Source organism: Temnothorax nylanderi, unplaced genomic scaffold (genome assembly GCF_030848795.1).
Source record: "Temnothorax nylanderi isolate EJ_2023f unplaced genomic scaffold, tnyl_v1.0 TNYL_tig0098_pilon, whole genome shotgun sequence".
Lineage (NCBI taxonomy): Eukaryota > Metazoa > Arthropoda > Insecta > Hymenoptera > Formicidae > Temnothorax > Temnothorax nylanderi.
In genome coordinates this window covers 273,894-286,793 of record NW_027249160.1, presented here as the reverse complement: position 1 = coordinate 286,793, position 12,900 = coordinate 273,894, and the positions used below count along the sequence as shown (strand labels likewise).

The 12,900-nt window shown below is 36.2% G+C and overlaps 3 protein-coding genes across 8 annotated transcripts; 1 reads left to right on the top strand and 2 right to left on the bottom strand.

The window, feature by feature from the left end:
- Positions 1 to 170: 170 nt before the first annotated feature.
- On the bottom strand, positions 171 to 5,294 carry Hay (ATP-dependent DNA helicase hay). Its single transcript, XM_071711354.1, has 15 exons — positions 4,921 to 5,294; positions 4,165 to 4,370; positions 3,960 to 4,070; positions 3,717 to 3,866; positions 3,459 to 3,632; positions 3,170 to 3,361; positions 2,941 to 3,038; positions 2,728 to 2,834; positions 2,334 to 2,630; positions 1,990 to 2,258; positions 1,735 to 1,899; positions 1,424 to 1,610; positions 1,191 to 1,339; positions 499 to 615; positions 171 to 375 (listed from the first exon to the last, which is right to left on the bottom strand). Exons 1-15 carry the CDS (start codon positions 4,952 to 4,954, stop codon positions 247 to 249), a joined length of 2,385 nt encoding a protein of 794 aa, XP_071567455.1. The 5' UTR covers positions 4,955 to 5,294; the 3' UTR covers positions 171 to 246.
- A 97-nt stretch (positions 5,295 to 5,391) lies between these two features.
- LOC139775418 (uncharacterized) lies at positions 5,392 to 12,438 on the top strand. Of its 6 annotated transcripts, none has more exons than XM_071711358.1 (4): positions 5,392 to 5,468; positions 9,077 to 9,283; positions 9,364 to 9,757; positions 10,924 to 12,438. In XM_071711358.1, the coding sequence occupies exons 3-4, from the start codon at positions 9,589 to 9,591 to the stop codon at positions 11,373 to 11,375; spliced, it is 621 nt and encodes a 206-aa protein (XP_071567459.1). In that variant the 5' UTR covers positions 5,392 to 5,468; positions 9,077 to 9,283; positions 9,364 to 9,588; the 3' UTR covers positions 11,376 to 12,438. The 6 variants fall into 6 exon arrangements, with proteins under 6 accessions (XP_071567459.1, XP_071567464.1, XP_071567463.1 ...); XM_071711362.1 differs by lacking the exon at positions 5,392 to 5,468 and adding an exon at positions 8,589 to 8,736 and having other exon boundaries at positions 9,077 to 9,238; XM_071711360.1 differs by lacking the exon at positions 5,392 to 5,468 and adding an exon at positions 8,589 to 8,736 and having other exon boundaries at positions 9,077 to 9,274.
- On the bottom strand, positions 6,019 to 8,536 carry Dus2 (Dihydrouridine synthase 2). The gene is made up of 5 exons (XM_071711355.1): positions 8,198 to 8,536; positions 7,288 to 7,801; positions 6,963 to 7,208; positions 6,552 to 6,887; positions 6,019 to 6,473 (listed from the first exon to the last, which is right to left on the bottom strand). The coding sequence occupies exons 1-5, from the start codon at positions 8,376 to 8,378 to the stop codon at positions 6,365 to 6,367; spliced, it is 1,386 nt and encodes a 461-aa protein (XP_071567456.1). The 5' UTR covers positions 8,379 to 8,536; the 3' UTR covers positions 6,019 to 6,364.
- Positions 12,439 to 12,900: the final 462 nt, after the last annotated feature.

Sequence of the window (12,900 nt, the reverse complement as noted above, 5' to 3'; positions counted from 1 at the left end):
CGTCGATAAGACTAATCTGAATATGAATCTGAAAAAATTCCTTGGAATAATGTACTCGTTTAAATTACGAATTATGAAGATTACGATTGTGACTCATCGCAATGTCGTGACTCATCATATCGTCTCTTACGATGTTTTTTATCGATACAGGATACAGATTAAACTTGACAGTAATGAAATTGTTTATTTATTATTTATCACTTATCAATTTGCGACGTTAAGAAAATGTTAAGAAAATCGTGCAATTTATGTTCTGAACTTTTTAAAGAGAGGATGCTTATTTGCCGTCGATGAGCCAGGAGCTTTCTTGTACTCGTAATAAACGGCATCATCCGCTCCAGACATTGATACCATCGTGCCAGCTTTACGTACAATCTGAGAAAAAAAATTCATTATCACTTAATCAGACACACAGATGTGACAGAAGTTGTTAACTGTTATCTTTAAAAACTTTACGTTTCTATACGATATTTCTATATTCATTTTTTGTACACTCACCGGTCTTGGTCCTTCGCCAGGTATTCTTTCTTCGTCGGCATCCGTGTCGCTGGCTGTTAACACTTGCTGCAACAATTGACCCTGTTCCTCTCGATTTCCATACATTAGATCTGGCTCCTAGAAAAATTACGATCGTAACCGTATTTTATGATTGTAAAAAAGATCATACAAGGACCCCGCACGATTTATATGGAAAAAAAACCGTTTTTTGTCAATTTGCTTGAATTTGTGATTATAGTTTTTGTGTCCGTAAGTCTCAAATTTCATCAACTTTCTATTATTAGTTTCTGAATTTGCCAGGCAAAGCATTCACGGACATTCGTACACACAGATGCGGGTAGGCACACAAGTGCAAACTTGTATACAAACGTACGAACGGTTCTTGTACAGGAGATTTTCAAATGTCTACAATTCAGAAACCATCATAGAAAATTGATGAAATTTGAGTTTGAGACTTTTCATCAGAGACACAAAAAACTACAACATATTACAAATTCAAGCAAATTGACAGAAAACTTTTTTTTTTCATAAATCGTGCGGGGTCCATTAATTGTAAATGTTAATGTCTTAAATTATATATCTTGTACATGTTAATCTTATATATAAATCTACATCTTAAATAATACTGTGCATGTACAAAGATAAAAAGAGAAAAAATGCAGCACTAATTATTTTATCAACCGTATCGTTACCTCGTCCATGCCTGCAAGTTTCGTGATAACTTTGTAGGCGTAACCTTGATTCACAAGGAACCGCTGACGCTTTCTCGAGTAATTCATTTCCATCGTATCTTGCGATACGAGCGTATAAAAAAATGCGTTATATTCCTCCGCAATTGCACCTACATAATGAAAGTTTTAATAACACGCGCATTTGTTTGAAAAATAAATAAATTAATTAATTAATTAATTAATTAATCATATACCTTTTTTAGCCCTAAGAATACGCCCTAATCGTTGTGCTTCTTGCCTTCTAGATCCACCATGGGATGAAATTTGAATCAAGACATTAGCCTCTGGTAAATCAAAGGAAGTATCCGCTACTTTGCTGACAAATATCGTATTCACTTTCATGTTAAATTTAAAATTTTGCAAGATCTGTATCCTTTCGCTCTGAAAGAAGATACATGGATCGTCGTGAGAAAGAAATGTAGGTAGTTACGAACTATAATTTCGCTATAATTATATCGAAAAATAATCGTTGTTACGTATGATCGGTGCTGAGGATGATATTTACCTGACTAGTAGGGCCATAAATATATGGCTTATTCATTTTAATAGCGTAGTGTTTCAATGCAAACACGTTATCGGAGAAGACGATCGTTTTATCGCCACGCCTCTCGTGATATCGAATTAAATATTGGCAACAACGAAATTTATTTGGATTCATCACGTACAGTAACTAAAATTATTAACAAGTATAGCAGAGGATGGAGATGCTCAATGTACATTAAGGTTATAAATTATAGTAGACATAATAACAGAATCTAACCAGTTTTCTGCTCATCTTGCAAGCGAGATATTCTCTGTAAAATTCGGATGTCATGGGACACCAAACTTCCGCACATTGTACTCTTGCGATAAATCCTCTTTTTTGCAATTCTAACCAGTTAGCCTCGTATAATTTCGGGCCAATCAAAAAATTCAGATCGGCAATTTTGTCGTCCTCTCGCAAGAGCGTAGCCGTTAAACCCAACTTACAATGTGACTGAACGATCGTTAATACTCTACGGAACATTTTCGCAGGAATGGTATGTACCTCTAAATAAAAATCACAATTATATCGCATGGGAACAAATATTACTTTGCTCAGTAATTCGAATAATGAAAATTTACCGTCCAAGACCATAATACCCCATTCCTGTTCTTGAAGCCAACGCATCGTTTGCTCAGCCTCCCACGAACGTTTCTGTGTATGAGTGATCATAGAATACGTGGTTATCAATATTCCACAACCCATAGGCTTATCCTTCGCCTCGCTAGTAAAACGACAAATCATTGAATCGTCGGCAGTAGACCACATTTTAAATTGTTGCTTCCATTGTTCCACGGATACACCGGAGTTACATAGTATTAGAGCGCGTTTACGTACTGTACAGCAAGCTGTCACTCCAACTAAACTTTTACCAGCACCTGCGTTTAAAAGGATTGTTTACAGAAATACTGCTGCTGCCGCCGCCGTTGTTTCTTCTGTATATGGTTGGATAGAAATTTTATCGAGTGCACTTACCACAGGGTAAGACTATTACCCCGGATCTAGCCCGTCCATTGCCAAACATTTTCCGCAAACTTTTTTCTTGATAAGGTCTTAATACAGCTGACGGCTTCAAGTCAAAACTAACGAGATATTACGAGATGTTAGTTTTAATGCCAAAATGTCACTTGATTTGTATAAAAACTACTTTTTGGGATATATACTATTTCTTTTTATCTATTTACTTACTTTATATCAGGATTTACGCTATCATTGCGAAAATCATATTCCGCCAATAAAGGATGCTCCAGCTCGATGCATCGTTTTTGTATCACTTCAATTTTTTCCTTTTCACCGTAATAAAGCACATAATTTTATAAAATATTATACATATAATACCTTATATCGTATTTTGTACAAACAAATGTAAAAAAATTGAATGCGTTAAATATGCTAGAACAGATATCTATATATTTACCTGATTCACTTCAAAACTAACTGTTTTCAATTCTTGATCTTCTTCCTCGTCTTCATCCTCCTTGTCGATCTTGTCGTAAAAAGCAGTTATATCTTCTGGAATGACAGCCGTCTCTGTCAATATCTGATCAGATTCAGTCTCTGAATTTGTCTTACTAGGCATAGGCGTATTTACGAGTGCTTTTGATCCAAACTATATTCCGACATAAAAAAACAGACCACATTTTTATTATTGACATTACTTGATTGACGATTAATGATTAATGATCGTCACGAGTATTTCAACAGACCTGAGGGACTTTTATTTTGGTTTGAATATTCGTTTGAATGTCATCAGTTTCTGTATCTTCCATAAGTTTTCTCAATCGACATTCTTGAATCACTGGGTCCTTCAATAACCTTTGCAGCACTTCAGGAAATGGCGATTCGATAAAATATTTGTTATGTTTTAAGACGAGTTTAACCTGCATGCGAAACGTGCAATGTTTTATTAAGCTCATTTCTTCGCGGCATTAGACAAAACGTTTATGAAAATCTCTGTTACTCACTTTCCCATAGGACAATGTACACAGTTTGATAAACTCGATTATACCATCAGGAATACTAGTCTTACTCAATCTCTTTAAATACTCTATTATATCTTGCGTCTGTAGGCCTACGCTAACTGCAGCGTAAAGTGAATATGCAGTCAATTTATACTAAAAAAGACAAAACGCCATATCGTATACTTGTTGCCCACTCTCTTTCTAACACAGTTGAAAGTTTTCTATCAATTAAATTTTTAATTTTACCTCGTGAATATATTCTGGCCGGCATACAGGTTCTGATATAGCTATTAAAAAATCATGAGCGTGTTTATATACAGGAGAAAAGGATTCCAAAAAAATATGTCCGTTTGGCGCCTATCAAAGATACAGATTATTTTGGGACTTATTTCACAATGGTTTTGTAAAATAAATTTAATTCTTTTGTCAAATTTTAGAGTTAGATTCTTACCACATATAATGGTCTAGATGAACAATCTGGCTTTAAAATCATTTGCGAGCGATAATCTTTCGCTCCAAATTCATCCTCGATTGCGCACTCATCTTGTTTTTCTACATCATTTTTTGCTGCATCGGGAACACCATCCGCCTCATTGCTGTCTATCGAATCGTCATCGTTGTATTCGTCGTAATCGTCCTTACGCTTCTTCCATTTACCTTTATTTAATGTAAGTAAAAAAAAAACAAGTTAATGTAAAAGGAGATGTAATGTACAATTACTTTTTGGCGTACGCGTAGCGATATTAATAGCATAATATTAATATAAAAATAAACCATGCATTGTGAATAATCGAGTAAAATAGAAAAATTCGACAAACAAAAATTTTTTTTTTTTTTTTGTTGTTTCCCTCGGGTGAGGGGGGATAAGTGCCTTCAGCTCCTCCCTGGAGCTATATAGCACATCGGTACTTGTCCTATGTATTTGTTCTACTTTTCCTTTATTTTGATTATCCTCTTAAACCGGAATGTGCGCTAGGCACGCTAGGTACGCACGCGTAGGTGCGCTAGGCCCAAGGAATTGCGCGGATCACTTCCCCCTGCGGCTGTATGTGTGTGTGTGTGTGTGTGTGTGTGTAAGTATGACTGTTTGTTTATGTCCGCGGTGTTTTGAACTCGGGATGCCGTAGGTACGTTAGGCCCAAGGAACTGCGCGGATCACTTCCCCCTGCGGCCTCGACAAACAAAATATAATGTATAGGTTACGTACTGTTATCCTTTTTGAAGCGCTTTGGCGGACTCATTATATGGAGACACCGTAATTCAAAATTTTGGTTAATTAATATTAAGTTGAGGCTTCCTTTTTTCTTCTTTTTCTTCTTTGATATAGATGTCCCCTTTAGGACCACTTTACTCCATCTAACTTTTGTCAACCTCTGTCGCACGCAAGATACTCAGACGTCACCGAGCGCAATATTACACCCTACAGTGTCTTTTTCTGCTTCTTTTTCTTTTCAGTAAAAGTTGCATTAGATTGCCTCCTTATAAGAATTTAAATAAACTCCAAATTCGTCTTGTTAAAAGCGCATTGTCCTAACGAAGATCAAATGATTGCAAGATCAACCGCACAGCACCGCACAGCTGACAAGTTGTGTGACAAGTGACAACTGCTCAACCATAGGCTAAGCGTATCTAGACCGTTTGCCTTTATTTGAGGAGTGGGAGTTCGGAGTATATATACAAAGAGAGGCACTCTGCGCTTGAAGGACTTGAAGATCGTTCGTTTTCTCTCGCTCGCTTGGGCGTTCTCTCACGTTCGTACGTTTTGAAGTTATTTACAAGTTATTTTCACTAAAGAATATAGGTTTGTTCGCGTCGCATGCCCCACCATGCTCCTAATCACTCCAACGCACTCCAAAAACTCATCTGCTCCAATCGCCACCTTTTATCCGTGATCCAAGTGCTCTTGGTGTTTATTGGAGTATGCGACGCGAACAAACCTTATGTAAGTAGGACGTGGGTGGTTTACAGAAGTTTATCCAAATATAAATAATTTTTCTAATTATTATAAATCCCAACTATAAAGTACATACAAACCAAATTAATTTAATGTTAATTTAAACTTATGTTTTATCTTATTTAAGATAGAACAAATTTAAGAAGTTAACGTTAAATTAATATGTTAAGAAACACGTTTCCATCATTCGTTTATATATTAAATCAATTCTAAAATATCTTGTTGGATCATTAATTATATTGATCGCAAATACAAAAATCTAAAATTACCGCGAAATCGCAATTAAATCAAGCGTTGATTTAGCGTTTAAATGATAAAAATATGACAAATTCTTAATAAAATAAGAGTACATAAAGTCAACAAAATTTATTTATTTATTTACAATATAAGAATGTGTTTGTATCTTTTTATATTCATATGAAATATTTTTTTATACATTCTGATATCCGTATTGTAAAGTTTTTCTTATTCTCCCTTTAATGGCACATGTACAAAGTAAAAATGTTACACGCTCGGCATTTAACACTTGCCTTCCCACTTTAATATGGTTACACAATTACGTGGTAAATAAATGAAATAACTTCAATTTACAAAATTCCAACTCTTACATCTAGCCAAGATCACGATGTAAGATTTTACTATATGGAAATTTGATTGTATGATAAATAAATAGAATAAAGCAGTAAAGCAGGTATTATCATGAAAGAATGTTGCCACCAGCAGCAAGACTTTTCTCGTCGATAATTCCTAAAAAGTAGAGACATACCAAAGCAGCACCCTGTTCGGCCCATTTTTTATTTTTTTCCCTAAAAAAAAGAGGATACATATTGAAGCAAAAGTAAAAGAGAAAAGTGAAGAAAATTATTTTTTAAATTATAATTTACCAAAAGGAGGAACCATATTTCCTGCCATCCACAGTAACAACAGAACAAAAAAGCTTATTCTCCTGCCGTGTATCGTATATTGGTATTTTTTTACGATTTTCCTTGGTCCACTTGAGTAGCCTAGTCTTTGGCAGCTCCGAGTCTGTCACATAACTGTTTCTTAAAAAAGCACAACGCATCAGAGAAACATCTTCCTCTTCGTGAATTTTTCTCTTGTAAGAAACGCCATTGTCTTTGTCTAGGATTCCCGGCGTTATTTGAAAGCGACCTAATAAACCTCTATCTCGAAACTCTTTACTTTTGGATCGGCAATAATCATTCAATCCCCACACTTGGCTGAAAAAAAAAAGTTTATTGAGCAAGAATTAGAAGAGCAGCGAAATGGAAAAAAAAAGAATGAGAAACATTCACCATATTTGTTCCAGCGTTTGCGCATCGAGGAATCTTCTGCCTAAAGGAGATTCCTGAAGCTCTCGTAGAATATTTTGTACGCAATACTTAGTATTGGAAGGTGGATTATCGCAATCGATCGCGTGCTTTAAATACGACTTTATAATATCTTCCATCGGAAGAGGACCTTCTTTACGAAATATTGAGCAGTTCCACTCAGCGGCGCGAGCGAGCATTACGCTACTACAACCTGTTTCCTTTTTAAATCTGTGAAAACATGCTTTAACAAGTTACGAGTCAAAACAGGATCTTCTGACGGATGTATAGATATGCGTTAAAGCGTTACCTAAGTATATCGGAATGTTTTTGAATATCTTTGGATCCGCCATTCGCGATAACCGGTATCGAAAGTCTAGCCGAGATCTGTTTGAGAACGTGGTTGCGATTAGGATGCTGCGGTCTCTCCTCGATAGTGCGACCGTGGACGGCAATGGCTGCGATACCGGTGGAGGCGAGGGTGTCGCAAAGTCCAAGAGTTTCCTCGAGATCGGGCAGAACGCGTATTTTGCACGTGACCGGTATTGATACCGTTTCGACCAGCTTCCGCAAGATATCGGTCGCTTTCTGCGGCTCGCTGAGAAGAGAAGCGCCCATTCCTCCGAGTATCGAAAATTTCTTTGGGCAACCCATATTAACGTCTATGCCTGCAACGTCATTTTCCACCATACGAGCGACTTGAGCCGCTCTTGCTGGATCAGACGTACCAATTTGAAGAACCACGTGCTCTCGTTCCCGAGGACAAGTACGAAACGCCACGGTACCGTCAGTCTTATCGATGTAATCGACCGTGCCTAAAACATCTGCGAACAATGGCATCGAGTCTAGTAAATGTACGATAATTGAGGATAAATAAGATTACGTTGAGTTAGGTTACGTTAGATTGGTAGTTAGACGAGGATTAGGATCATGGTTTAGAGAAAAAGCCCAAGGACAGACGTGTTATAGGTTAGACTTGGAAAAAAGTACAATTCGGTTTTCAGAGAAGCAAGATCACTTTATTCGAATTAACAGAATTTGACACAAATAAGACAGATGATATGATATGCGATAAATGTGACGCAATTTATAGCTATATTGAATATGAAACGTAATTGATAGAAAACTTTTTGGCATCGATGTGGACGATGTGTAGGTATATATAAATTTTAATGGAATTATTCCAGTTGCAGAACGAAAGGAAAAGTGCAGTATTTTACCATTCTCTCGACGAATCGAACGAAGTAGTTTTCTGTCGATCAATTCCTCGGTGTAAACTATATCCGCGCCGTAGTCCAGGGCGAGCAAACGCATCGGAAGGGTCCCGATGCGCACCATGGGCGCCAGGATGAGCTTGTCCTCGTAATCGAGTCTTTTTCTCGCAGTCGACTTTTCTTCCATGTTAGCGTGAACACGTTGCGACTCATTCGGGATTATAAGTATTATAGACGACAGTCGAGACGAATCCACGTAAACACACGTGAATATCCGCTTATCCCACTTTACCACTTACGTATTTACATTTACTACCTGCTGCTACCTCCTACTCCTACTCCTACTCCTATACGCGTGTGCGCATATGCGGTGCGGCACATGGCACTGATGGCTGATGGCTGATGGCACATGGCACATGTCATAGTCATATCATCGATAAACGAAGATGAAACCTCGAACGACTCAAACTCGAACTCGACTCATCGTTCCGATACTTCTCGATTCATTTTAACTCGTCGGTGCCCATTGGTGCCCATGTGGAACTGTATGTACATACTGCAATGATAGACCTTATTGTTTTGCCTTGTAAGCAATAATTGTGTTTCGATATCTTGATAGTATATTAAAAATGGAATTTTTCAGTACCAAATACGTAGAAGCACTAGACTTATATAGTTTTTCAACACGATCCTTCGAATCACTCATCTTGTAAACTGGTCGATCGCGCGACAGACACAGTTCAAATTCCACGTATTACGTATTATATTTCTTGCGATAAATTTATATTAGTCGCTGCAAACGTAACTGGTTAATAAATTTGATTGTGTCATCCATAAATTGTACTAGTAAAAAATTGTGTTGCAACTCATTTCCTATATTTCAAGAGGGCTCTAATGATACCCCTCTGGGTGATGATGCGAGGTACGTGACTGAGGTCTAATAGCATCTGATGCTGATGCTGATGGTCATCTGCTGTCATCGTCTGCTGCTAGCGATCACGACTCACGACTCACGACACTTGATCACGATTGATCAGGTTGACCAAGGTTGATTAGATTGATTTGGGTCCAGATTGCGGTCTAGTGCGTGGTGTAATTTCTTCGTTCCTTGTAATCTTTTCTACGAGTCACTAAATTTCGCAATATATTGGAATTGGTTTGTCTTTTTTTAGGATGACAGGCCTGACGCACCACACTGACCACAGCACGTTGACGACGTCTCTGCTCCCGACGCTCCCGTTCAGTTAAGAGCGATAAAATCGCTGCAGAGTGACGACGCGGACGCGAGATTCGACACCGGCAATTCGGATGGAAAATTCGGTCGGCCATTCTCGATTAGACGAGCGTGAATGCCGTGAATTATTTAGAGAGACGACGTTCGCGACGAGACGGTGATCATGGTGAGCGCGAGCAGCGTCGTGGCGCATCTCGTGAAATTGCTGGTGACTGCGGTATGCATGAGACACCTCGCCGAGCCCTACCGGGCGAAGGCCCTGCCGATTACGTGGTCCTTGCGTGCCTTTCGAATCCTCTTCATGCATTCGATCCTCGGGATCTTCAGATTCGGTAAGACTATATAATGTTACTCTTTAAGACTTTTGAATCCGTCGCCTGTCGCCTCCTTTACCTTTACCTTTACCTTTACCTGTTGCTCCTTTCTCAGATAAATCTCATTTCTATCGAGATGTCGACGTAAAATCAAAATCTTGATTCTCTAAGATTCCAAGTAATCTTAGAATGAGATCGTAACAGCGATCAAATTGTATATCAGTGTGTCGCTATTCTTCCAATTGTAAATTTCCGACATATTTTTTTCTCTTAACTCTGCATTCTGCAACATACCTATATACCTTCTCTCGACAAACTGCTTTTTTAAATTGCTACCCTCTTCGTTTAAGATGCAATAACTTATAGGTATGGACCACCTAAGATACCATGTCATAATTTTGGGGGGGTCATGGTGAAGAATGATTGATACAAAATGACACATGGCCACACACGGTATTTAATTTTTGTATCTAAATCAGGAATGGGAGAGGAAGATGTTTTCCACATTTACCAACATTAAGGATTTATGGTAATTCATGCAAATTATTTGCTATGGTTGGAACACGTGAGGAACTCTGACAAGAACACATTCAATTGTAGAATACGTTTGCCTTAAATTTAAGATTTTTGTATTTCTCTCATCAGTTACCTCGATCAAAAGTTAGTATTTCATAGTTGCTTTTATATCTATTACTACTTTTGTTTTTAATTCTCTTTAAAAAGATTTTAAGTAACTTTAGGCGGAATATTAGTATTATAATGTATATACATTATTAGAAAATTATATGCCCTATGATTCAGCAACTTGAAAGCTCTCGCCTTCACGTGCACGTTTACAGGAATGTTTTAGCACACACATCCACTACGATATTAAATTTTTTTTGTATTTGATGTGAGTTTTGATGAGCACTATTTACTTTGTTACTGTTCTAATTGTATATCCACGTAATATTATTTCTTACATGTTCCAACAACTTGATAACGATCTAATAGTTTATAGTATGGTCATGTGATCAAATTACATTTATTTGCATTTACACTATTTTTTTTACAAATTATTGCACAGTTATAACATCGACGAATCTTGTATCCTTTTAAAGTCTATTTCACTTGAATATATCATGCGTATGTATTTTTTTTTTACAATTTTTTTCTAGTTTTTAATTATTATTTTAACGTTTCAGGAGTTCCATTTACTTCGTCATCGACACCTACAGCAAGATGCTTCCGAAGTTTTTACGATTGGTTTTCCAATGTCATTGAAATTGTTCCTTTGGCATTGCTGACATCTGGTATATTGAGTGCATATCAGATAGACGAAAGGATTCGTATGCTGCTATTGTTTCTTGGTACAGTACCGATATTTTTTCCACTAGCAATAAAACAGAAGGAAAGCCAAATCAGGAAACTGCGTTTTTTGACCAATATTACTGTCGTGCTGCAAATACTGGCGATAATGATACTCGGCTTGAAAAACGGCAATTATAATGTCATTAGTTTAGTTGCTTCCTATACTTTTGAACGTTTCTTCGTGGAAGAATTTTGTTATCGGTACAGTATACCGTATACCGATTTGATGCAGTATTGCATATGCTTTGTGGAAGTCTTCACAGTATCAACGCTCAAGGAATTGTAAGAAATATGAGACTTGAACTTTTTACTATTCATCTATCGCCTATATTTCAGGCAACTGTCATTCGAGGTTCAACACACTGTTCGATTATACTTGATATAAAAAAATGTCAATTTTCAAAATGGTATAAAAAATCTGTGCCATTATAGTTATAACATTGGTTGTCTTGCAACAATTGTTCGATAATAGATGATCCCTATAATATATAAGGATAGCGTCAATTTTGCTATCAGCTTGCAAATTAATTGACATAAGTCGGAACAGAAATTTTCATATGTATTTTATATGTGTCAGAAAGTACTGCCAATTTTCAAAGCGAGATATAAATTACAATACAATGCAATATAATATGCGAAAATCATTATTCTTTTTATCTCTTTTTCATATTTATTTTTATATAGTAGGAAAATAAAATTTGTAATTTTCTTGTAACAATTTGTTACATTTTATACGATATAATTAAGTTTTAGCGAAAAAAGAACAGCACTGAACTTTCTGACACAGTTAATATAGTTAATTAATAAACAATTCGAAGTGTTGCCACTAATCTAGATTCTAGGATTTACCGAGAGCGCTCTTTTAATGGACAAATTAAAAAAGCGCACGATAATTTGTGCATGAATTCAATTTGTATAGTCGACTTTTTTACTTATATAAGACTTGTGTATATAAAAAGATAATCGATTTGATCGGCCTATTTAAATACTACAGATACACAAACAAATGATTACAAGTATGATCTTTTCATAAGTAATAACGACTGATGGTGATTTGTTTGATTTTAATATTAATATCAGTAATGTGAAGACTGTTATCTTGGCTTATTATTTAGGCAATTTTTTGTCTAGAACAACTAGAACTAGAACTTTTAAGAAAATGATCTATCCCGATGATCTATCCAATTTCAAGACTTACGTACTGCAATTTAAATTTACTGTATATCAGGATTGTACATCAGGACATTTTGATATGTGATTTATGATAATTAATTTTTCCCGCAAAATTTTGCTATGAATTTACTGGAAATGTACATCGCATTTTTTAAATATAAAATTTTTCTTACAAACTTTATCGTGTTTATTCATTCAATATTATCACGATTCTCAAAAATGTTTTCAATATAAGAATTCTTTATCAATATCATAAATTACTGCACATACAAGCACATTGAAGTCTATATGTTTAATGTTAAATAAATGTAACCATTATTATCACGTTTGTTATCGAGAAGCTGTCCTTGATCTAACGAATGTATTTCGTATAATATGGTAGAAAAATTCAACGATTTTCCATGAAAATCTTCGTATTCGTGGAACAGAGTGGAATATAGTCGAGATGATTTTAGAAGCGACTTTTGCTTGTCTATGTGCCTATTTATTCTTAGCTGTTTCTAGCATCTTCATACTTCGAAGCTATTCGTACAGTCGGTATTCACCTTACTACCTATTCACCTTATACATATTATACATATGTGTATTATAGGCACGCTTATGACACGCTATCGGTATAAAACTATATCGGTATAACT